The sequence below is a fragment of the Procambarus clarkii genome, chromosome 27, assembly GCF_040958095.1.
Source record: "Procambarus clarkii isolate CNS0578487 chromosome 27, FALCON_Pclarkii_2.0, whole genome shotgun sequence".
Classification (NCBI taxonomy): domain Eukaryota; kingdom Metazoa; phylum Arthropoda; class Malacostraca; order Decapoda; family Cambaridae; genus Procambarus; species Procambarus clarkii.
The window spans coordinates 23,621,693-23,648,485 of NC_091176.1; the positions used below are offsets into that span (position 1 = coordinate 23,621,693).

General features: G+C 44.8%; 1 protein-coding gene across 1 annotated transcript in view; it reads left to right on the top strand.

The window, feature by feature from the left end:
- The first annotated feature begins 4,501 nt into the window (after positions 1-4,501).
- Positions 4,502-26,793, top strand: part of LOC123762587 (transcriptional regulator Myc-A) — a 227,025-nt gene continuing 204,733 nt past the window's right edge. The window contains exon 1 of the mRNA XM_069332437.1: positions 4,502-4,778. Coding sequence (XP_069188538.1) covers positions 4,647-4,778 — 132 coding nt within the window. The 5' untranslated portion in view covers positions 4,502-4,646. The remainder of the gene's footprint in view (positions 4,779-26,793) is intronic.

A 26,793-nucleotide genomic window follows, 5' to 3' on the forward strand; every position in this document is an offset into this window, starting at 1 on the left:
GTGTTCTTCCAAGTATCTCCTGTTCACTGGAATCGCCTTCCTCAAGAATCACTGAAGAATCCAGAGTTCCTGTTGAACACTCACTTAGAATTATGTTGACCAGACCACACACTAAAAGTTGAAGGGACGACGACTCATCGCCTGCACTCACTTAGAAGGAATGATCTATCTTGAGATGATTTCGGGGCTTTCAGTGTCCCCGCGGCCCGGTCCTCGACCAGGCCTCATGATGCTCATGAGTGCAATGTTCTTAGGGAATTACGACATTCTCATTTCTCATCGTTCACCTCACCAGTGAACTAAAGATAAATACTCAATAAAACATGATTCAATGTCGCGTACTGTCGTTCCTGGCCTGAAGACGACGGCTGTTGTAATATTCATGTCAACATGTCAGCGTTAGATATATATCATCTGAGTAGGGTGATTTATAATAGCATTAAAGCAGCTTATAGAGCATTATTTAGCGTTATAAATTAGCATTATATTTGCTTTATAACATGTCACTATTTCAAAGATTAAAGCTGTCATCTAAATGGGATTTGATAGCATTATAGAAGCATTATACAACATTATAGAAGCATTACAGGGCATTATATAATAACATTATGTTCAAGACAGATGTTTGGTTCAATAATAGTATATATATATATATGACTGAAAACTCACACCCCAGAAGTGACTCGAACCCATACTCCCAGGAGCAACACAACTGGTAACTACAGGACGCCTTAATCCGCTTGACCATCACGACCGGACAAAGTCCGGTCGTGATGCAGAGTCCTGGGGACCATTCAGGCTTGTTTGCATATATATATATATATATATATATATATATATATATATATATATATATATATATAACTGAAATCAATGCTAGAAGAAGCCTTCAACCTCTCTCTTGATGACCTACAGTGGAAACAAGCCTCTCTTCCCGGAAGAGTTGGGGGCCTCGGAGTTCGTACAGCAAATCACTGTACCAGCCTTCCTGTCCTCCTCCTCCTCGGCATCCGACGACCTTGTGAAAGAAAACCTGTCTACTTACATCAGCTGGCAGGCGTTCACAATCCCAGTTTAATACGCTGTGCCACCGAGAGGGCCTCTCGTGCAGGCCCATCACCTCAACCACCATCCTCAAAAGCCCACAAGCAATCCAGCTGGGATGGCCCCATTGTAGACCAAGTTGCTGCAGAGTGCCTGGGTGCTGCAACAACACAACACGACATTGCTCGCCTCACAGCAGTAGCAGCCCCACATGCAGGGGACTTCCTGTTAGCAACCCCAATGTCGGTAACTGGCACGCGTCTCACACCACACGCCCTCCGAATTGCTGTGGCCCTCCGCCTTGCTGCCCCAATCCACACCAAATATAAAAGTATATGTGGCGCGACAGGTACGGCCACCATGGCCTACTCTGCCAAAGCACAGGGGGATGACACTCGAGGCACAGTGAAGTTAACATCATCGAGAGGAGCCTCACCACAGCTGGATGCCCAGCCGAGAGAGAGCCCCGTTACCTAGCCCCCCGTAACTCTGATGCTCTTATTGGTCGCCCGGATGGTATCACAGTGAACCCCTGGAAGAATGGCAAGCAGTTGGTATGGGACTACACGTGCGTATCAACCCTGGCTAACACCTACATTGACTTCAGTGTTGCACAACCAGGTGGCGCTGCTACCCACAGGGAATCAGCCAAATCCTGTAAGTACAGAGAACTGGATCACACTACAATTTTGTCCCCATTGCTTCTGAGACACTCGGCGCCTGGGGTAAGAGTGCCACCAGTTTTTTTGAAGGCACTGGGTTATCGGCTAATTGAAACAACAAGAGACCCTAGAGCTACCAGCTTCCTTTTCTAGCGCTTCAGCGTGGCGATACAGAGAGGAAATGCACACTGCATTCAGGGTTCCTGCCCGCCATCTGAGGAGCTGGAGGAACTCGACAACTTATGATAATCATCTTTGTACCCTATATGTAACTCATTTTTTGTAACACACACACTTATATACATATATATATATATATATATATATATATATATATATATATATATATATATATATATATATATATATATATATATATATAAATATATATATATATATATATATATATATATATATATATATATATATATATATATATATATGTGTGTGTGTGTTCTCTGTAAACTGTAACATTGCAATAAAATCAAATAAAAAAAAATAAAAATAATAGGGGTGGTAGGAGAGGAAAAGATTAAAGTATTCAGTGAGAATCCACAAGGTCTTCTCTGAACACTATTTATTTTCTTCTTCGAGGATGTGGGTCACTTTAATTAAACCAGTGGTGGTACCCCTATATATATAGGGGTACCACCAGGGGTACCATATATATATATATATATATATATATATATATATATATATATATATATATATATATATATATATATATATATATATATATATATATATATATATATATATATGTGTGTGTGTGTGTGTGTATGTGTGTGTGTGTGTGTGTGTGTGTGTGTGTGTATTCACCTAGTTGTGTTTGCGGGGGTTGAGCTTTGCTCTTTCGGCCTGCCTCTCAACTGTCAATCAACTGTTTACTAACTACTTCCCCCCATACCACACAAACACACACACACACCCAAGGAGGCAGCCCGTGACAGCTGACTAACTCCCAGGTACCTATTTACTGCTAGGTAACAGGGGCATTCAGGGTGAAAGAAACTTTGTTCATTTGTTTCTGCCTGGTGTGGGAATCGAACCCGCGCCACAGAATTACGAGTCCTGCGTGCTATCCACCAGGCTACCAGGCCCCATCCACCAGGCTACCAGGTCTTGTGTGTGTGTGTAAATCACGAAAATTAACACGTGATGAAAAATGTGACAGTGTCAGACCACGGAGGAAGAACTGAAACAGGATTTTCCTTAAGGTCTTTCGTATATTAATACATCTTCAGAAGGAATGAAGATGTATTAATATACGAAAGTACTTTGGGAAATTCCTGTTTCAATTCTACCGCCGTGGTCTGACACTGTCATATATATATATATATGTTGTACCTAGTAGCCAGAACGCACTTCTCAGCTTACTATGCAAGGCCCGATTTGCCTAATAAGCCAAGTTTTCCTGAATTAATATATTTTCTCTAATTTTTTTCTTATGAAATGATAAAGCTACCCATTTCATTATGAATGAGGTAAATTTTTTTTTATTGGAGTTAAAATTAACGTAGATATATGACCGAACCTAACCAACCCTACCTAACCTATCTTTATAGGTTAGGTTAGGTTAGGTAGCCAAAAAAGTTAGGTTAGGTTAGGTTAGGTAGGTTAGGTAGTCGAAAAACAATTAATTCTTGAAAACTTGGCTTATTAGGTAATTCGGGCCTTGCATAGTAGGCTGAGAAGTGCGTTCTGGCTACTAGGTACGACATATATATATATATATATATATATATATATATATATATATATATATGTCGTACCTAGTAGCCAGAACGCACTTCTCAGCCTACTATGCAAGGCCCGATTTGCCTAATAAGCCAAGTTTTCATGAATTAATTGTTTTTCGACTACCTAACCTACCTAACCTAACCTAACCTAACTTTTTCGGCTACCTAACCAAACCTAACCTATAAAGATAGGTTAGGTTAGGTTAGGTAGGGTTGGTTAGGTTCGGTCATATATCTACGTTAATTTTAACTCCAATAAAAAAAAATTGACCCTATGCATAATGAAATGGGTAGCTTTATCATTTCATAAGAAAAAAATTAGAAAAAATATAATAATTCAGGAAAACTTGGCTTATTAGGCAAATCGGGCCTTGCATAGTAGGCCAAAAAGTGAGTTCTGGCTACTAGGTACGACATATATATATATATATATATATATATATATATATATATATATATATATATATATATATATATATATATATATATATATATATATATATATATAATATATATATTATACATTATACATTTAGATAATTATAATAAAGATTATACAAAACGATAATATTTAGATCATAGGACGATCACGTAAATAAACAAGGAGGTTTTTGACCGCTCAGCCAGATGCACGATAAGACCATTCCGGTTTAGGTAGCAATGACGTCTATTGTGAGTGAGCGGGTTAATTGATCATTTAACCGAGTAGACTAATTACAGTCATCACCAGCACCATCACCACTCACCACTGCGAGAACCGGTAATATCCCCCCTCTATATCCCGGGCGTCGTAGGGATCTTTAATCTTTGATGAATGCGGCGTAGAGCGCCACCTGCCGTATCGAGTTAAAAACACTAACTACGCAATTCCCAGGATGGCGATGGCCTGGGGGAGGGTGGGGGTGGGAGGGGTGATGGTGGGGAGGGTGGTTGGAGATACTGGTGGTGGTGGGGGGGATGAGCAGCGTGGGAGGGGGGAAGAGGGGAGAGGGAGGTTGTGGAGAGAGGAATGATCGCACCAGTTTATGTTACCTGTCGAGTGAAAACGGAGTTATTTACTCAAGCTTGAGAGCACCTTTGACATATAGGGTGAGAGTGAACGCACCCCCCCAGATGCCAAACACACGAGTGACTTGTCCTCTAAACGACAGCGCACTTAACAACTGCCGACAACCGCACCACACCGCAACTCTGATTAATGCGCACATCAGCCTGCGGCCCGCTGCCAGCAACAGCCTATCCAATCAAGTTATCACACAAGACAAGCCTCTCCTCAAGGCTGCATGGAGCCTTGAGAAGTAGAAGAACACTAACTGGCAATCGACTACAGGTAAACAAAGCCTCAGGCAGCGTTGTGTCGTGGCACTGGGCTGAGAGAGAGAGAGAGAGAGAGAGAGAGAGAGAGAGAGAGAGAGAGAGAGAGAGAGAGAGAGAGAGAGAGAGGGGGTACAAGCGGACATACGCAGGTATAGAAGAGTATGACCTTGAAGCCGCTCAGGTCAGTGACTGTTGAGTTGGCAACAGCAGCCCCCGTTTTCTCTCTCTCTCTCTCTCTCTCTCTCTCTCTCTCTCTCTCTCTCTCTCTCTCTCTCTCTCTCTCTCTCTCTCTCTCTCTCTCTCTCTCTCTCTCTCTCTCTCTCTCTCTCTCTCTCTTTTCCTAAACACGAAGCCTTTTTTTTTTTTTACTGAGTCAACCATTTCCTTCAAAGTGCGACGTATTAGTTGAAGTTATTGAACCCTAATATTGACGTTTTCTACGCGTCGCCCTTGATAGGTTTGGTGGGTTGTTTGGGTTAGGACGTTTATGGTTAGGGGAAAAAGTGTTGCATTTGTTTTTGTTTTTTTTTACGGAGTATGAGGTGTGAGTCGATATTAATTAAGAGTTTTGTATTTGAAAATAGAAATCTGAGGTCAGGACAAAGAATACATTGGCTGTGTTATTCTAAAATAATACAATGGCTCTTTTATTGTTAAATAATACAGCCACTATTCTATTTTTCGTATTTAAAGTACATAATCGACTCCTGGTTCATAGCAATCAATCTCTTACATAAAATACAATTTAATCAAGTTTGCAATCATTAACAAAAAAATGACACGAGGAAAAAAAAATTCAATTTATTTCAGTAGTCAGAAAACAAAGTCAACTACACTAAAAAACACTAGAAAAGCCCCGAAATCATCTCAAGATAACCTCAAGATAACAGTGTAAACTAAGATCAACTAACTACCCATTCCTTGGTCGCATCAGGCGGCAGACGCATGTAAATGCTCCAGAAACATCAATTGAATTAACGACATAACCAGCTCTGGCATGCTCTAATGGCTGTAGTTGACGGCTAGACGAGCAAATTGTAATAATCGCCGAGAATTATGGTGCTTGTGAGTGTTGTCGGATCATCATTGGTGGTGGTTGGTAACTCTCCCTCCCCCCCCCTCCCCGCTGTCTACCATCGTGGTCACGACACCCCCCTCCCCCCTCCCTCCTCCCTTCTCCAGGCGGTCACCTTGTCTTCGTGCGTGCATGCGTTCGGCGTGCGTATGTTCGGGGTGCGTCTTTTCGTGCGTTCGACGTGCGTGTATGCGCGTGCGTGAACTCACATAGTTGTGCTTGCGGAGTTGGAGCTTTGGTTCATTTGAAACTGTGTATGGAGTCAGCCTCCACCACATCACTGCCTAATGCATTCCATCTGTTAACTACTCTGACACTGAAAAAGTTCTTTCTAATGTCTCTGTGGCTCATTTGGGTACTAAGTTTCCACCTGTGTCCCCTTGTTCGCTTACCACCCGTGCTAAAGATTTTGTCTTTAACCCCCCTCCAATTCCTCTTGACAATTTTGTAGGTGGTGATCATGTCTTCCCTAGCTCTTCTGTCTTCCAGCGACGTGAGGTGCAGTTCACGTAGTCTGTCCTCATAACTCATGCCTCTAAGTTCTGGGACTAGCCTAGTGGCATACCTCTGAACTTTTTCCAGTTTCGTCTTGTGCTTGACAAGGTACGGGCTCCATGCTGGGGTTGCATACTCCAGGATTGGCCTTACATATGTGGTATACAAGGTTCTGAAGGATTCCTTACACAGGTTTCTGAAAGCAGTTCTGATGTTAGCCAGCCTCACATAGGCCGCCGATGTTATTCTTTTGATGTGGGCTTCAGGAGACAGGTTTAGTGTGATATCAACTCCTAGATCTTTCTCTCTGTCCGTTTCGTGAAGAAATTCATCTCCCATTCGGTATCCAGTGACTGGCCTCCTAGTTCCTCCTCCTAGTTTTGTTACCTTACATTTACTTGGGTTGATCTTTAGTAGCCATTTGTCGGACCATTCCTTCAGTTTGTCTAGGTCATCTTGTAGCCTCATACTATCCTCCTCTGTCTTGATCCTCCTCATAATTTTTGCATCATCAGCAAACATCGAAAGGAACGAGTCAATTCCTTCTGGCAGATCATTTACGTATATCAGAAACAGTGCATTAGTCTCTTATGTAGTACTGTGTCAAAAGGTTTCTGGCAGTCCAGGAATATGCAGTCTACCCAGCCCTCTCAATCGCGCCTGATTTTTGTTGCCTGGTCATAGAACTCAATTAATCCTGTTAGGCATGATTTGCCATCTCTGAACCCATGCTGGTGTTGTGTTACAAAGTTCTTCCGCTCCAGATGTTACACTAGCTTTTTTCACACAATCTTTTCCATCATCTTGCATGGAATGCAAGTTAGGAACACTGGCCTCTAGTTCAGTGTCTGCGGCCTATCACCCTTCTTGTATATTGGGACTACATTGGCCGTCTTCCAAATTTTTGGCAGTTCCCCTGTTACCAGTGACTTGTTATACACCATGGAGAGTGATAGGCACAGAGCTTCTGCTTCTTCCTTTAGAATCCATGGTGAGATTCCATCCGGGCCTATAGCCTTTGTCACCTCCAACTCTAGCAGATGCTTCCTCACCTCCCCACTGGTAATCACAAACTCCTCTAGTGGTGTCTGGTTTGATGTTCCCTCCCTTATCTCTGGGGACTTCTCCTTGCTCTGAGGTGAAGACTTCCTGGAATTTCTTATTGAGTTCCTCGCACACTTCCTTGTCGTTTGTAGTGAATCTTTCTGCCCCTATCCTCAGTTTCATTACCTGTTCCTTCTCTGTTGTTTTTCTCCTGATGTGGCTGTGCAGCAGTTTGGGTTGAGTCTTTGCCTTGCTCGCTATGTCATTTTCATACTGCCTCTCTACCTCTCTTCTCACCCTGATGTATTCATTCCTGGCGCTCTGGTATCTTTGTCTGCCCTCTAGTGTTCTGTTGTTCTGTTGTGTGTGTGTGTGTGTGTGTGTGTGTGTGTGTGTGTGTGTGTGTGTGTGTGTGTGCGTGTGTTCCCCCAGCAGCACACAGGTGACAACAGCGAGGCCACACCTGCACAACCCGGGTTCCTGTACCCTTGACCTCATAGTACCGATGCCCCCCCCCCCCTCCCCGCCATGTACGCCAGATTATCCTCATAATAATGTTAACACTTATAGGATTACATTTATTTCTTATATGAGAAAGGTTATACATGCTATGTATATATGTCATACATGCTATAGTCACTTTCCTTTCCTAGTAGCGTAGGGTGGAGGGTGGCGTAGACACCTCGTAGTATAGCGTGGAGGGTGGCGTAGACACCTCGTAGCGTAGCGTGGAGGGTGGCATAGACAACTCGTACCTCGTAGCGTAGCGTGACGTAGACACCTCGTAGCGTAGGGTGGAGGGTGGCGTAGACACCTCGTAGCGTAGCGTGGAGGGTGGCGTAGACACCTCGTAGCGTAGCATGGAGGGTGGCGTACTCTGCCGCCAGAAACGACGGCGCCAGTTTGGCCTAACAAAACCATATTCAGACTCCAACAGCTGCTAAGGAACACCTGTAGAGAGCACAGGTGTTCGGGCCGGGGGAGGTAGACTAATGGATCAGGGCTGTGGGGGTGTGAGTGGCGAGGAGGGGGGGAGGGGCTATTTGAATCGGGGGGGGGGGGGAGAAAGGGGGACATCAAAATAAAAGGGAAAGTAGGTAGAGGTAGATGTAGGAGAAGAAGTTGGGTAAGGTAGGGGAGACGTTGAGGAAGATGGGGAATGGTGAGAACAGTCGAGGAGAGAGAGAGAGAGAGAGAGAGAGAGAGAGAGAGAGAGAGAGAGAGAGAGAGAGAGAGAGAGAGAGAGAGAGAGAGAGAGAGAGAGAGAGAAAGAATAAGCAGTAGTAACTGTGTTAGAAGTAGTAATACTGCTCCACCCATAACCTGATGGCAGTCTCGCATGCTTCACACGAAGAATGATCACACACACACACACACACACACACACACACACACACACACACACACACACACACACACACACACACACACACACACGCACACTGCTATTCAAACTTCAGAGGCAGGCGGGAGTAAGCGGAAAGGTCCTAGCATGGGTGAAGGAACTACCTAACAGGAAGGAGTCAAAGAGTTACGGTAAGGGGCGAGAAGTCGGACTGGCGAACAGTAACGAGTGTAGTACCTCAAGGATCGGTGCTGGGACCAATTCTATTTCTAATATACGTTATCGACTTGTTTACAGGAGTAGAGTCATACATGTCGATGTTCGCGGATGATGCAAAGTTGATGAGAAGAGTTGTGACATATGAGGATTGTAGGATCCTCCAAGAGGACCTGAACAGGTTGCAAAGATGGACAGAGAAATGGCTACTGGAGTTCAACACGAGCAAATGTAAAGTTATGGGAATGGGACTAGGAGATAGGAGACTAAAGGGACAGTACACAATGAAGGAGAACTGCCTACCTGTGTCGACGCAAGAAAGAGACCTGGGAGTGGACGTAACACCTAATCCATCTCCTGAAGCACATATAAATAGGATAACGACAGCAGCGTACTCTACACTGGCAAAAGTTAGAACATCATTCAGAAACCTAAGTAAGGAGGTATTTAGGGTGCTTTACACTGCCTACGTGAGGCCAGTCTTAGAGTATGCCGCCTCATCATGGAGTCGCCATCTAAAGAAGCATATAATGAAACTGGAAAAGGTTCAGAGGTTTGCAACGAGACTCGTCCCTCGTTACGAGGGATGGGATATGAAGAGCGCCTGAAGGAACTGAGTCTTACGACACTAGAAAAAAGAAGGGAGAGGGGGATATGATAGAAACGTATAAAATACTCAGGGGGATTGACAGAGTGGACATAGACGAAATGTTCACACGGAATAGTAACAACGAGGGGACATGGGTGGAAGCTGGAAACTCAGATGAGTCACAGAGATGTTAGGAAGTTTTCTTTTAGCGTGAGAGTAGTGGAAAAATGGAATGCATTTTAACGAGCAGATTGTGGAGGCAAACTCTATTCATAATTTTAAATCTAGATATGATAGGGAAATGGGACCGGAGTCATTGCTGTAAACAACCCATGACTAGAAAAGCGGGATCCAAGAGTCAATGCTCGATCCTGCAGGCACAAATAGGTGAGTACACACACCCAGGAAGCAGCCCGTAGCAGCTGTCTAACTCCCAGGTACCTATTTTCTGCTAGGTAACAGGAGCATCGGGGTGAAAGAAACTCTGCCTAATTTGTTTCCTCCATCGTCGGGGGATCGATCTCCGGGCCATAGGACTACGAATCCAGAGCGCTGACCACTCAGCCACAGGCTCCTTACCCGGCCTTTACCTCTTATTCTAGGCTAATGCTGGCCGCTGTGTGTACTCACCTATTTGTGCTTGCGGGGGTTCAGCTTTGGCTCTTTGGTTCCCGCCTCTCAACTGTCAATCAACTGGTGTACAGGTTCCTGAGCCTACTGGGCTGTATCATATCTACACTTGAAAACTGTGTATGGAGTCAGCCTCCACCACATTACTTCCTAGTGCATTCCATTTGTCAACCACTTTGACACTAAAAAAGTTCTTTCTAATATCTCTGTGGCTCATTTGGGCACTCAGTTTCCACCTGTGTCCCCTTGTGCGTGTGCCCCTTGTGTTAAATAGCCTGTCTTTATCTACCCTATCAATTCCCTTCAGAATCTTGAATGTGGTGATCATGTCCCCCCTAACTCTTCTGTCTTCCAGCGAAGTGAGGTTTAATTCCCGTAGTCTCTCCTCGTAGCTCATACCTCTCAGCTCGGGTACTAAGTCTGGTGGCAAACCTTTGAACCTTTTCCAGTTTAGTCTTGTCCTTGACTAGATATGGACTCCATGCTGGAGCTGCATACTCCAGGATTGGTCTGACATATGTGGTATACAAAGTTCTGAATGATTCCTTACACAAGTTTCTGAATGCCGTTCGTATGTTGGCCAGCCTGGCATATGCCGCTGATGTTATCCTCTTGATATGTGCTGCAGGAGACAGGTCTGGCGTGATATCAACTCCCAAGTCTTTTTCTTTCTCTGACCCCTGAAGAATTTCCTCTCCCAGATGATACCTTGTATTTGGCCTCCTGTGTGTGTGTGTGTGTGTGTGTGTGTGTGTGTGTGTGTGTGTGTGTGTGTGTGTGTGTGTGTGTGTGTGTGTGTGTGTGTGTGTTAAAGAGAAATATGTGGTAGATATGATAGAGGAAAATAGATAGGAAATCCGAACATTAGACAACCGACGGTTAGAAATAGATGAGTCCAAGAGATTACAGCTCGATCGTAAAAGCACGCTTAATAAAGAGTAAATAAGTAGGACTTGGCTAATGTAATCATCTAATTTGTCGATGTGTTGAAGTTTGCACAAATTGTGTAGCTCGTTCTGGTGACTTCTGAGTCGTTCGTCAAGGCGAGAGGTGTGACAAGTTATAGGAAGGTGGTTGTTGTTATAGATTCAGCTACTCGGAACACGTTCCAAGTAGCACGGGCTATGGTGAGCCCGTAGTGGACTTACCGGGCACAGGAGCGGTGCTGGTGGAAGGTTGTGTATATCATGTGAGTTAAATAGCACCCTCACAGTCATTCCTCCTCTCCCACCCCTCACACCTCCTCCTGATCCGCCCCCTCCCCTCTTCCCCCTCCTCCTGATCTACCCCCTCTTTCCCCTCCTCCTGATCCACCCCCTCTTCCCCCCTCCTCCTGATACACCCCCTCTTCCCCCTCTTCCTAATCCACCCCCTCTTCCCCCTCCTCCTGATACACCCCCTCTTCCCCCTCCTCCTGATCCACCCCCTCTTCCCCCTCCTCCTGATCCACCCCCTCTTCCCCCTCCTCCTGATCCACCCCCTCTTCCCCCTCCTCCTGATCCACCCCCTCTTCCCCCTCCTCCTGATCCACCCCCTCTTCCCCCTCCTCCTGATCCACCCCCTCTTCCCCCTCCCCCTGATCCACCCCCTCTTCCCCCTCCTCCTGATCCACCCCCTCTTCCCCCTCCCCCTGATCCACCCCCTCTTCCCCCTCCTCCTGATCCACCCCCTCTTCCCCCTCCTCCTGATACACCCCCTCTTCCCCCTCCTCCTGATCCACCCCCCCTCTTCCCCCTCCTCCTGATCCACCCCCTCTTCCCCCTCCTCCTGATCCACCCCCTCTTCCCCCTCCTCCTGATCCACCCCCTCTTCCCCCTCCCCCTGATCCACCCCCTCTTCCCCCTCCTCCTGATACACCCCCTCTTCCCCCTCCTCCTGATCCACCCCCCTCTTCCCCCTCCTCCTGATCCACCCCCTCTTCCCCCTCCCCCTGATCCACCCCCTCTTCCCCCTCCTCCTGATCCACCCCCTCTTCCCCCTCCTCCTCCTCCAACCCCCTACTACTCCCTCCAACACCAGTAATTTCGTCAGCCCCGGCCATAATCTCCATCTCCCAGCATGTCACAATACCGTGGTGTTGTCTCACGTGTTTATGCTTTGCGTTCCATAAAAACATGATAAACACAAGCAACTCCTGTGTTGCATTATCCAGAGGTGTCGTGAGCCTTGCAACTCGTGAGTTGATATGAAGGGGGGAGAATTATTTTTGTCTTTTAGATCAATATCAGACACATTTGGCAGCGACGCGGGGTTAAGATCGGGAAAATGTTGTCATAATGGCTGATTTGTCTGCAAGGAGATGGAACACACACACACACACACACACACACACACACACACACACACACACACACACACACATATACATACACACACACACAAACAGGTCAAGAAGACCTGGACATGCTGTAGGAATGGTCGAACAAATGGTTGTTAGAGTTTAACCCAAGCAAATGTAATGTAATGAAGATAGGTGTAGGGAGCAGGAGGGCAGATACAAGGTATCATTTGGGAGATGAAATATTTCAAGAGTCAGAGAGAGAGAAAGACCTGGGGGTTGATATCACGTCAGACCTGTCCCCTGAAGCTCATATCAAGAGGATAACATCAGCGGCATATGCCAGGTTCGCTAACATAAGAACGGTTTTTAGAAACTTGTGTAAGGAATCTTTTAGAACTTTGTATACCACATATGTCAGACCAATCCTGGAGTATGCAGCCCCAGCATGGAGTCCATATCTAGTCAAGCATAAGACTAAACTGGGAAAGGTTCAAAGGTTTGCCACCAGACTAGTACCCGAACTGAGGGGTATGAGCTACGAGGAGAGACTACGGGAATTATACCTCTCGTCACTGGGAGAAAGAAGAGCTAGAGGGGACATAATCACCACATACAAGATTCTCAAAGAAATTGATACGGTAGATAAAGGAATTGATAGGATATAAAAGGTCTGACTGAAGGTGGTGGGAAATACATTGTGTTCTATCATGTATACCAAGTATCTCCACGATACATGTGTGGCGTCTGCCTCCTCGTGACACTGTCATCCACACACGTGACACTGTCATCCACACACATACGACACTGTCATCCACACACGTGACACTGTCATCCACACACGTGACACTGTACTACACACACACATGACACACAAACACGGGTTGTACGTACCGATGGTAACTCATCCCAACTCACACTTCCTTTTCCTGAGAATTTCAACTCATCGGGAAGGGAATTTCCTGTTGATGTACAGGATGGTATATGGTCTCCTGTTACTTGTAGAAGACGCCAGCTGTATGGTCTCCTGTTACTTGTAGAAGACGCCAGCTGTATGGTCTTCTGTTACTTGTAGAAGACGCCAGCTGTATGGTCTCCTGTTACTTGTAGAAGACGCCAGCTGTATGGTCTCCTGTTACTTGTAGAAGACGCCAGCTGTATGGTCTCCTGTTACTTGTAGAAGACGCCAGCTGTATGGTCTCCTGTTACTTGTAGAAGACGCCAGCTGTATGGTCTTCTGTTACTTGTAGAAGACGCCAGCTGTATGGTCTCCTGTTACTTGTAGAAGACGCCAGCTGTATGGTCTCCTGTTACTTGTAGAAGACGCCAGCTGTATGGTCTCCTGTTACTTGTAGAAGACGCCAGCTGTATGGTCTTCTGTTACTTGTAGAAGACGCCAGCTGTATGGTCTTCTGTTACTTGTAGAAGACGCCAGCTGTATGGTCTCCTGTTACTTGTAGAAGACACCAGCTGTATGGTCTCCTGTTACTTGTAGAAGACGCCAGCTGTATGGTCTTCTGTTACTTGTAGAAGACGCCAGCTGTATGGTCTTCTGTTACTTGTAGAAGACACCAGCTGTATGGTCTTCTGTTACTTGTAGAAGACGCCAGCTGTATGGTCTCCTGTTACTTGTAGAAGACGCCAGCTGTATGGTCTCCTGTTACTTGTAGAAGACGCCAGCTGTATGGTCTCCTGTTACTTGTAGAAGACGCCAGCTGTATGGTCTCCTGTTACTTGTAGAAGACGCCAGCTGGATGGTCTATTGTTACTTGTAGAAGACGCCAGCTGGATGGTCTCCTGTTACTTGTAGAAGACGCCAGCTGGATGGTCTCCTGTTACTTGTAGAAGACGCCAGCTGGATGGTCTATTGTTACTTGTAGAAGACGCCAGCTGGATGGTCTATTGTTACTGGTTGTCGACGCTAGCTGGATGGTCTATTGTTACTTGTAGAAGACGCCAGCTGGATGGTCTTCTGTTACTTGTAGAAGACGCCAGCTGTATGGTCTATTGTTACTTGTAGAAGACGCTAGCTGTATGGTCTCCTGTTACTTGTAGAAGACGCCAGCTGTATGGTCTCCTGTTACTTGTAGAAGACGCCAGCTGTATGGTCTCCTGTTACTTGTAGAAGACGCCAGCTGGATGGTCTATTGTTACTTGTAGAAGACGCTAGCTGTATGGTCTCCTGTTACTTGTAGAAGACGCCAGCTATATGGTTTCCTGTTACTTGTAGAAGACGCCAGCTGTATGGTCTCCTGTTACTTGTAGAAGACGCCAGCTGGAGGCTCAGGTGTTAAAATCCTTAATTGCTGAGTGAACATAATGTTTGCTGAGCTGGAGACCTTGGGAGAGTGGTTGGGGGGAGGTGGCCTGACCTCCACCATATCTCTCTGAGTGAGAAATATAGCTGAGTGCCCCCCTGGCATACCACCGGGTATATTATAGCCCTATTTCCTTCAAGGCATTGGTTCTGGGAGCGTGTGTTTGTGTACGCTCCTCCCACGCCTCACCTGTCATCACCAAACCTTGGCAGCTCTAATATTAACTTACCTGATGGGGGGAATATTTTCTCTTCCTCTCATCCGATTTTATTTTTTCGTTTTCCTTCTGCTATCAGGTCTCGCTACAGTTCTGTTTCGCTATATTTTGTCATTCGTATATAATCTGTCTGTCTGTCTGTCTGTCTGTCTGTCTGTCTGTCTGTCTGTCTGTCTGTCTGTCTGTCTGTCTGTCTGTCTGTCTGTCTGTCTGTCTGTCTCTCTCTCTCTCTCTCTCTCTCTCTCTCTCTCTCTCTCTCTCTCTCTCTCTCTCTCTCTCTCTCCCACCCGCGCGTGCCCGGAAGCGCCGAGGTAGGGAGGAGAGGATGGAGGGAGGGAGACAGATGCAAGGTTGCAGCTCACCTGGACGGGTGCTGCAGGTATAATTACGCGTCGATCACCGTCATTAGACCTGAGGTAATTATGGGTATCACCGGGTTAATTAGGCCACGCCGTCGACGACTCGCTGTTGACAAATCTTTACCCGCAGTGGCGGAGGTTTGTGCGGGAAAAGTCACCCGGAAATTGGTTGGTCGGAGAGGGAAAAAAATACAAAAGCGAAAATACGTGTTCCGAATTGGAAGGGTTTTGTTTGGAATTGGTCTGATCGCCTTCAATTGCCGTTTTCCGGTCGAAATTCCGTATGGGGAAATTGGTGTGTGTGTGTGTACTCACCTAGTTGTGTTTGCGGGGGTTGAGCTCTGGCTCTTTGGTCCCGCCTCTCACAGGTCCCGCCTGGCTCACCTGTACTCACCTAGTTGTACTCACCTAGTTGTGTTTGCGGGGGTTGAGCTCTGGCTCTTTGGTCCCGCCTCTCAACCGTCAATCAACAGGTGTACAGATTCATGAGCCTATCGGGCTCTGTCATATCTACACTTGAAACTGTGTATGGAGTCAGCCTCCACCACATCACTTCCTAATGCATTCCATTTGTCAACCACTCTGACACTAAAAAAGTTCTTTCTAATATCTCTGTGGCTCATTTGGGCACTCAGTTTCCACCTGTGTCCCCTTGTGCGTGTTCCCCTTGTGTTAAACCTGTGTGTGTGTGTGTGTGTGTGTGTGTGTGTGTGTGTGTGTGTGTGTGTGTGTGTGTGTGTGTGTGTGTGTGTGTGTGTGTGTGTGTGTGTGTGTGCGTGCGTGCGTGCATGTGTGTGTGCGTGTGCGTGTGCGTGTGCGTGTGCGTGTGTGTGTGTGTGTGTGTGTGTGCACCCTTACTAAAGATTTTACATGTCAGCCTTGAGGTATTAAGAGTTTGGCTAATAAGAGATGTTTCAAACGCATAGGTTAGGAATATTCAAGTATCATTGATCGTAATATTTAAACCCAGGCGTTCGGAATCTACACACCTAAGCGTTCGGAATGTCATATATGAGGTCTGGGCGGCGATGTTTTTAAATGAAAACTCAAATTTTATTGATTTTAAGGAGTTATTTTTCCGATGTATGTTTGTCTAATAATTAAATTCTGTCAAATATATAATGTGGGTTTGTTTTGCAGGACAGAGCTTAAGCTCCTGGACCCCGACTGCCCAACGGTTCTCGCCATTTGCTATTTCGTAAAAATAAACAATACGGTGGGTTTTACATAACCAGAAACATTAGAAATACAACTGTTTCTCTCTCTCTCTCTCTCTCTCTCTCTCTCTCTCTCTCTCTCTCTCTCTCTCTCTCTCTCTCTCTCTCCAAAACTGTATTCACCGTATTCACCTAGTTGTGCTTGTGGGGGTTGAGCTCTGGCTCTTTAGTCCCGGCTCTCAACTATCAATCAACAGGTGTACAGGTTCCTGAGCCTACTGGGCTCTATCATATCTACATTTAAAACTGTGTATGGGGTCAGCCTCCACCACATCACTGCCTAATACATTCCACCTGTTGACTTGAACGAACGAACGACACTGAATGCCGTTCAGTGTCGTACACTAGCAGGGTTCTAAACTTTAGCTGTTAATAGTATTTGAAGTCAACAGAACGTTGACCACCACTGGTAAACATCCCTCCTCCCTCCGTTTATTATAAGTCTCCCGTCATAATATTATCGCTTCCCTTATACCTTCCCCCCCCCCCACTAACACCCCCCACCCACCTATATCTCTCCCCCCCTTCCACCTACACCTCCACCCACCCTCTCTCCCTTTAGTATTTCCCGTCAAACTTTCCCCTCCCCCCCACTTTACCTCTCCCACACCTACATACCTCCCTTCCTTCGGTCTCTCATCACTCATCTCTATCCCTAACTCCCACCCCACCCCTCACTGGCGAACCCCCCCTACTACTACCACCGCCCCCCCCACCTCCATCCCCATCCTTCGCTGCACCAGCAAGGCACTGGGAGGAACCCCTCACTACTATGGGGCTCTGTCTCCCCAGACGCAGGTAGGGTACGTCCTATGGGATCGATGCCGTGTCCCCTGACCTTCCTCACCACGCGAGAGAGAGAGAGAGAGAGAGAGAGAGAGAGAGAGAGAGAGAGAGAGAGAGAGAGAGAGAGAGAGAGAGAGAGAGAGAGAGAGAGAGAGAGAGAGAGAGAGAGAGAGAGAGCCTATCTGGTAGACAAGGCAGCAGCTCGGAAGGGGGTTGAGAGAAAGAGAGAGAAATAGGAAAAGCCGAGGTTGTGTGTGTGTGTGTGTGTGTGTGTCCAGCAGGTGATACAGTTCCCCCCTTCAGCCTCCCCCAAACACACTCGCGTGTGTCCCCACTCGCGTATGTGTCGCTGTTGAAGACACCTTTCTCTTCACCCCCCCTTGCGTCAGTCAATCCATCTTACTGATTGGCATCTATATATTTTTTGTTCCTCTTGTGTGACCGGCATTGGATTTTCGCACATATGTAGGTATACCTGCATCCACACCTGAAAATATATATAGATATATATATGACAGTGTCAGACTAATGAGGAAGAATTGAAACAGGAATTTCCTTAAGTACTTTCGTATATTAATACATCTTCAGAAGGAATGATTTACAGGTCAAGTATTGGACATATATATAGGCAGGAGAGAGAGAGGTGGAGTGAGGTGAGGTACAATGACAAATGAATGGGAATTAGGTAGACACAAATATGAGCCGCATAAGAACTGCAGAAGGCCTATTGGCCCATACGATGCAGCTCCTATTCTTACCCACCAATAGTTCCACACATGGATAATAATAGCATAAGATAGTAAATATTTACAATGAATTAGTGAGACAAATGTGTTTCAATGATCCTACTCATATCGCCCTTTAATTGATTTATCAAAAATGGATTTAAGTTATATAAACCACTGCTAATGTTCAAATTACTTTCTTTTGTAATCTGTATTAAAGCAGATTCAATTATGTTCCTGTTATAAGTGCTTTTACAATTCGTTATTGAAGAAGCCATCTACCAATCAATTTGGTGAGCATCTTCTGACAGATGAACAAACAAAGCATTAGACAACTGGCCATGTCTTACAGAGTATTTATGTTGTGAAATTCTACATTTCAAATCTTTAGATGTTTGCCCAACATAGAACTTATTACAGTCTTTACAAGATATTTTATAAATGACACAATTATCACTACGAGGGCTGTTCCTAACTAATAGCTTACCAACAGTATTTTCGTAACTAAACAATACATGTATATCAAAAAGTTTCAAGGCCTTGACAATATTCTCAAACCCAGAGAAATATGGTAAACATAACACATTCTTTGGGCGAATTTTTTCTCTGCATATATTATTATAATATGCACGACGTGCTTTGCTACGGCAAACTTACAAAAAAACCTCAGTGGGTAACAAAGCTTGAGACCAATCGAATCAATATTCTTAAACTCTTCATCTAAGAATTCTGGACTCACAACCCGTTGTGGGCATACATGTGTCTATTTCACTGCCTATTCCTATTATTATTCCTATGCCTATGTCTATACTAATTACAGTGCCTATACCCATGCATATAGGCATGCCTATTACCATATCTATTAGCATGTATGTATGGTTGCGTGTCGGTTCTTTGGTGTGTGTGTGTACTCACCTAATTGTGCTTCAGGGGGGGGGGGAGGGTGTTTGAGCTCTGGCTCTTTGGTCCCGCCTCTCAACCGTCAATCAACTGGTGTACAGATTCTTGAGCCTACTGGGCTCTATCATATCTACATTTGAAACTGTGAGGTGGGTGTGGGTGTGGATGTGTGTACTCACCTCGATGTACTGTGTTATTACAGACATAATACCATAGACATTACAAAAACAATGTACATTAATATATACTGATGTATCTTATGTAAGGATTTGAAATACACTAAGTTTTTCACACTTTCGTGAATTCATTATGAAGGTCTGAATCTCAACGACTAATCAACGAATCTCAACGACTAATCAACGAATCTCAACGACTAATCAACGAATCTCAACGACTAATCAACGAATCTCAGCGACTAATCAACGAATCTCAACGACTAATCAACGAATCTCAGCGACTAATCAACGAATCTCAACGACTAATCAACGAATCTCAACGACTAATCAACGAATCTCAGCGACTAATCAACGAATCTCAACGACTAATCAACGAATCTCAGCGACTAATCAACGAATCTCAGCGACTAATCAACGAATCTCAACGACTAATCAACGAATCTCAGCGACTAATCAACGAATCTCAACGACTAATCAACGAATCTCAACGACTAATCAACGAATCTCAGCGACTAATCAACGAATCTCAACGACTAATCAACGAATCTCAGCGACTAATCAACGAATCTCAACGACTAATCAACAAATCTCAGCGAATCAATTCACTCAGGAGCGTGCGGAAAGACGTCGTGTAGTTCAGATATTTACATAAACGCATTAGTGTAGGTTTTTTTTTGGTTACCCTAAGTAACTTTTATTTCGAAAAATGTCATCTTTCATTACAGTGAAATTTGTGTGTCGGTTGGTAGTTATATTTTGTTAAATAGTGTCTTTGTTCTTTTGTTTGGAGTGAGGAATGGGCTTGGAGCGAGGAGAAAGGCGTCGCCTGCTTTACTCAGTCCATCGAGGGTGAAAGTGAAAGATAGGGAGGGAAGGATAGAGAGGGAAGGAGGGAGTCAGAAGGAGCGAGAGAGAGAGACAGAGTGAAAGGAAGGGCCCCAGAAAAAAAAAAATATATATATATATATATATATATATATATATATATATATATATATATATATATATATATATATATATATATATATATATATATATATATATATATATATATCGTACCTAGTAGCCAGAACGCAGTTCTTGGCCTACTATACAAGGCCCAATTTGCCTAATAAGCCAAGTTTTCCTGAATTAATATATTTTCTCTCATTTTTTTCTTATGAAATGATAAAGCTACCCATTTCATTATGTATGAGGAAATTTTTTTTTTATTGGAGTTAAAATTAACGTAGATATATGACCGAACTTAACCAACCCTACCTAACCTAACCTAACCTATCTTTATAGGTTAGGTTAGGTTAGGTAGCTGAAAAACAATTAATTCATGAAAACTTGGCTTATTAGGCAAATCGGGCCTTGCATAGTAGGCTGAGAAGTGCGTTCTGGCTACTAGGTACGACATATATATATATATATATATATATATATATATATATATATATATATATATATATATATATATATATATATATATATATATATATATATATACATACATACATATATACCCTTATAGAGGGATCTCCCCATACTCTCCAAACATAAGGCCTGGCCTCTATGCTGGGTCACGCAAGTGAAGGAATGATATGGTGTGTGTGTACGTACCTATGTACACCCTTAGTGTGTGTGTGTGTGTGTGTGTGTGTGTGTGTGTGTGTGTTACGAACCCGGATCCAGCGTCCGAACCTGGAGCAGTGACAAACACGCCATCTGTGGGTCAGCTCCCGAAATCCCCGCCAAACGAACGACGACACCTAGTGAGGACAGCGTGTACTGGCCTCGAGGACCAGTTTCCAGTCTGGTTCAGCGCTCAACACCGCCGCTCCTGACCTCTGGTGAGGTGGTGCTCCGACGACAGCGCCATCTATGGACTGGATACGTCAAGCGTTTGTATCTGAAGCCCGTAAGTAAGATGTATTAGTGTCCCGGTTATTGATGACGTGTCTGCTTACAGAGTCGACCTGGGACCACTGTGTTGAAGGTGGAGTCAGTCTACCCGAGGCAGCCAGTCTCCATACTGTGAAGTTTGCTGCAGCTGTTGTGACGTCGTCCCCCCGGAAGAACACTGTGGTGTGTTAAGCCTGCCAGTGGAGTGGCAGTGGAAGGATTTACCCGGGACCGACGGTTGGAGACGATAATCCACTGGGGTATTGAGGACAGGAGGGTGATTGGTGATATCACACGAGACTCCTGTCTAGGGCATACCCCTTTTATCGTTCGTGGAGTGGCCGTACCAGCCTTGGTGGCTCAGTACCTGCCAGCAGACCTGCTGGACGTGTGGTTGACGGCCTCCACGACGGTGCCCCCAGTGGACCTGTGTTGTGGCTGACCTGTGGCCAGGGTAGGCTCGGCGTTCTCAGAGGACACGTCTTGAGGCCACGAAGAAAGCACCGCGGACTCGGCACCTAGCTTCTTAATCAAGAGTCTTCAGCAGAAGACTAGTTTGTGCATGATCCCCTTTGTAAAGTGTTAATACCCCTCCCCCTTGTGTACTCTATTATTTTATATATTTAAATGGTGATGGTGAAGATTATATTATATTAAGTTCTTAGCTTTCTTTCCCTACTCCCTTTAAGTTACTTGCGTCACGGATCTCATCCCTTGATAGCCACTACTGGCTTGGGAACGGATACTTATATCTTCCTCTAACACCATCAGAGTGAGAACCCCGTTGCGTCCCGAGAGGGCCGTAACAGTGTGTGTGTGTGTGTGTGTGTGCGTGTGTACTCACCTAATTGTACTCGCCTAATTGTGCTTGCGGGGGTTGAGCTCTAGCTCTTTGGTCCCGCCTCTCAACCGTCAATCAACTGGTGTACAGATTCCTGAGCCTATTGGGCTCTATCATATCTACATTTGAAACTGTGAATGGAGTCAGCCTCCACCACATCACTTCCTAATGCATTCCATTTGCTAACTACTCTGACACTGAAAAAGTTCTTTCTAACGTCTCTGTGGCTCATTTGGGTACTCAGCTTCCACCTGTGTCCCCTTGTTCGCGTCCCACCAGTGTTGAAAAGTTCATCCTTGTTTACCCGGTCGATTCCCCTGAGGATTTTGTAGGTTGTGATCATGTCCCCCCTTACTCTTCTGTCTTCCAGTGTCGTGAGGTGCATTTCCCGCAGCCTTTCCTCATAACTCATGCCTCTTAGTTCTGGGACTAGTCTAGTAGCATACCTTTGGACTTTTTCCAGCTTCGTCTTGTGCTTGACAAGGTACGGGCTCCATGCTGGGGCCGCATACTCCAGGATTGGTCTTACATATGTGGTGTACAAGATTCTGAATGATTCCTTACACAGGTTCCTGAACGCCGTTCTGATGTTAGCCAGCCTCGCATATGCCACAGACGTTATTCTCTTTATGTGGGCTTCAGGAGACAGGTTTGGTGTGATATCAACTCCTAGATCTTTCTCTCTGTCTGTTTCATTAAGTACTTCATCTCCTATTCTGTATCCTGTGCCTGGCCTCCTGTTTCCACTGCCTAGTTTCATTACTTTGCATTTACTCGGGTTGAACTTCAACAGCCATTTGTTGGACCATTCACTCAGTCTATCCAGGTCATCTTGTAGCCTCCTACTATCATCCTCTGTTTCAATCCTCCTCATAATTTTTGCATCGTCGGCAAACATTGAGAGGAACGAGTGCGTGTGTGTGCGTGCGTGCGTGCGTGCGTGTGTGTGCGTGCGTGCGTGCGTGTGCAAGCTTGACCATTGGTACCTTGTCTTTCCGCGAGGTTCCATAAATCTATTCTTACACTAGGATACGAAGCGCCTCCCTCTAGGTGATATGCTACTTTGTTCCTAATTATCTTTATTAGTAATTTCCAGTAATGCATATTTTTCTGAGCTTGCTCCCAAAGCTTAGAGGTTCATAGGGGTTCTTGCTGGTTTTTAGGAGATCTTGCTGCTTCTTAGAGGGTCTTATATATGTTCTTAGGGGTTCTTAGAGGGTCTTATATATGTTCTTAGGGGTTCTTAGAGGGTCTTATATATGTTCTTGGGGGTTCTTAGAGGGTCTTATATATGTTCTTAGGGGTTCTTAGAGGGTCTTATATATGTTCTTGGGGGTTCTTAGAGGGTCTTATATATGTTCTTGGGGGTTCTTAGAGGGTCTTATATATGTTCTTGGGGGTTCTTAGAGGGTCTTATATATGTTCTTGGGGGTTCTTAGAGGGTCTTATATATGTTCTTAGGGGTTCTTAGAGGGTCTTAGTGTACTTAGGGGTTCTTAGGGGGCATTTAGGGGTTTATTTTCTTGAGTACATGTACCAAGATGCAACTCACTCAGCTGGAAGTCCACCTTCAGCCTGCTAAGGGGGCGTATGACAAAGGCTTTCATATCGCCTAGATGTACTCACGTAGATGTACTCGCCTAGATGTACTCACCAAGATGTACTCAACTAGATGTTCTCACGTATATGTACTCGCTAAGATGTGCTCACGTATATGTACTCGCTAAGATGTGCTCACGTATATGTACTCGCTAAGATGTGCTCACCAAATTGTACTCTCTTAAATGCAGCGATATGTACTCACCTAGTTGCATTTTGCAGGGACGAGTTTAAGCTCCTAAGCTCTGCCTTTCCTTATATATGAAATTTAATGCAATTGTACTCTCTTCACTCGCATTTCTTGCCATATTTATGTCTTAAAAATGTCTTCAGTTAGTTTAAACAATTTCTCTAAAATTCATACAAATGCAAATTTTACGTTAAAGTATTTTTGTCTGATACATTTGAGTCTAACTTCCCTGTGTCTCCCCATTGTGCCTTCGTCATCATAGTCAGTTTCTTCTAAGATCTTGTGTATCGTAAACATGTCTCCTCGTGTTCCTTTTTCTAGTGTGATGAGGTCCTGTTCCCATCAGTCTTTCTTCATAGCTCAGTCCCCTCAGCTCCGGATGTTGTGGTTACTACTGAGTCTTATGTTTGGTACTGAATAACAGTTGGAAGGCGCCTTTGTCAGAGACCCAGGAGGCTCTATCCACATGTTGTCAGGCTTGGCATGTGCCGTCAGCTATAGATTCTGTGATTGCGTGTGTGTGGTGTTATGTTTGGGATTACGTCCACTCTCAAGTCTTTCTCCTTATCTGGTGAGAGAATCCGATTCCCTTTTAATGCTTCTGTGACGGTCATATCGATTCTCTTCCTCTCTTGATAACTCGACGGGTTTACTGGGCAGCGTCGTTCATCCTGTGAGTGAATATACCGCCACTGTAGCAGTACTGGGCAGCGTCGTTCATCCTGTGAGTGAATATACCGCCACTGTAGCAGTACTGGGCAGCGTTGTTCATCCTGTGAGTGAATATACCGCTACTGTAGCAGTACTGGGCAGCGTCGTTCATCCTGTGAGTGAATATACCGCTACTGTAGCAGTACTGGGCAGCGTTGTTCATCCTGTGAGTGAATATACCGCCACTGTAGCAGTACTGGGCAGCGTTGTTCATCCTGTGAGTGAATATACCGCTACTGTAGCAGTACTGGGCAGCGTTGTTCATCCTGTGAGTGAATATACCGCTACTGTAGCAGTACTGGGCAGCGTTGTTCATCCTGTGAGTGAATATACCGCCACTGTAGCAGTACTGGGCAGCGTCGTTCATCCTGTGAGTGAATATACCGCCACTGTAGCAGTACTGGGCACCGTCGTTCATCCTGTGAGTGAATATACCGCTACTGTAGCAGTACTGGGCAGCGTTGTTCATCCTGTGAGTGAATATACCGCTACTGTAGCAGTACTGGGCAGCGTCGTTCATCCTGTGAGTGAATATACCGCTACTGTAGCAGTACTGGGCAGCGTCGTTCATCCTGTGAGTGAATATACCGCCACTGTAGCAGTACTGGGCACCGTCGTTCATCCTGTGAGTGAATGGGATATAGTACATGCTGACATAGTAGCATAGAAGAATGTGCAACACCCCTAAGTTAGAAGGAAACCTCCAATAGGTTCTCCATCCTTGATGAGTCCAGTGAATGGTTATTTTGCAATTGAAATGATGTCTAAAAGTATTAAAGAATTTACAATGTCAACATGGTACTTTTTGGCACTTTTGGTTCATTTGTGAACAATTTGTCAACGAACTGTTAAATTATAGTTTATGTTATAGTGTGTAAATATAATGTCATATAGTGTCATTCCATTGTCATATATAATATTATTCTATTGTCATGTATAGTGTCATATATGTGTGTGTGTGATTGACAAGTGCATACATAGTTCACGCGTCAACGCCGACAATCTTATATTTATATCAATAAAATAAAATGTGTCTGTCTGTCTGAGGTTGGAGGCCAGACGCTCGGGGGTAGCTTCACCTAACTTTCCAAGGTGAATCTTGTTGGGTATGGGAGTGTCATAGGCCAGTAGGTGTAAGCACGTGTAAAATCCTTTCAGGAAACATCGGCATTTACAGAGACTTCTCTCTTCCCAGCATGCAATTTTCACGGTCAGTTCTGAAATGTTAGATGTGTTTCCCATAGAGTTGTTTGGCAGTTAGAGTGCACTCCCAATTATAAATGACCTAATTGATGCACAGAGTAAAGGGTCTCGAATCTCCTTTGTATGGATACCTTCACACATAAATATAACCCATCATAATGAGACAGACATTGCAGCCAAATTAGCGAGTAACAAGTTTGAAGTTGAATTAGATCTAGGTATCCCCATCTCTGCTGTCAAAACTGTATTGGTCCAAACATTCAGATCTGATAGAAAAGAACTTACTGACTCCCAACGACCTGAAAGTACTAGTATAAAAAGCTATGATTTGTTCAGATCTGAAACCTACATCTATGGACAGCACAAAACGTCCACTAGACTGTGCGACACAGTGGTTGCAAGGATCAGGTTGGGTTACCGTTACCTGTGGCAGGTGGCTGCAGGTGACGGGTCTCCCAATCCTGAGCACTCCAGTTGCAAACTCTGTGAGCAGGAACTACGGCATGATCTCCCGCACTACATCACTGAATGCCCAGTTATTAGACCTTTCAGACCAGTTGGCATGAGGTACCTGGAGCTTTGCAATTACTTTATTCACTCTCGTATTCTTGAAGATATCCTCACAGTATACCCAAAATTTGCCAGTGCAGGCTATTAAACACATGGCTCTGTATGACTAACCATCCTGCGAGATGGGGACTTGTATTACCACTGCTACCTTATTCAATCTTGTGTTGTTGATATCCTCAAAATGCATCCGAAGTCTGCCAGTGCAGACCGCTTATCACATGCCTCTGTATGACTAACCATCCTGTGTGATGGGGATTTTATAGCATCACCTAGTTAGCTTTTTTGACACACTGTACTCCACTTCATATAGTCTAGGGTAGCTGCACTAATGCAGATGTACCTCATAACTTAATAAAAAAAAAAAAAATCGTAAAGGGTCTCGAATCTCCTTTGTATGGATACCTTCACACATAAATATAACCCATCATAATGAGACAGACATTGCAGCCAAATTAGTGTGTAACAAGGATGAAGTTGAATTAGATCTAGGTATCCCCATCTCTACTGTCAAAACTGTATTGGTTCAAACATTCAGATCTGATAGGAAAGAAATTACTGACTCCCAACGACCTGAAAGTACTAGTATAAAAAGCTATGATTTGTTCAGATCTGAAACCTACATCTATGGGCAGCACAAAACGTCCACTAGACTGTGCG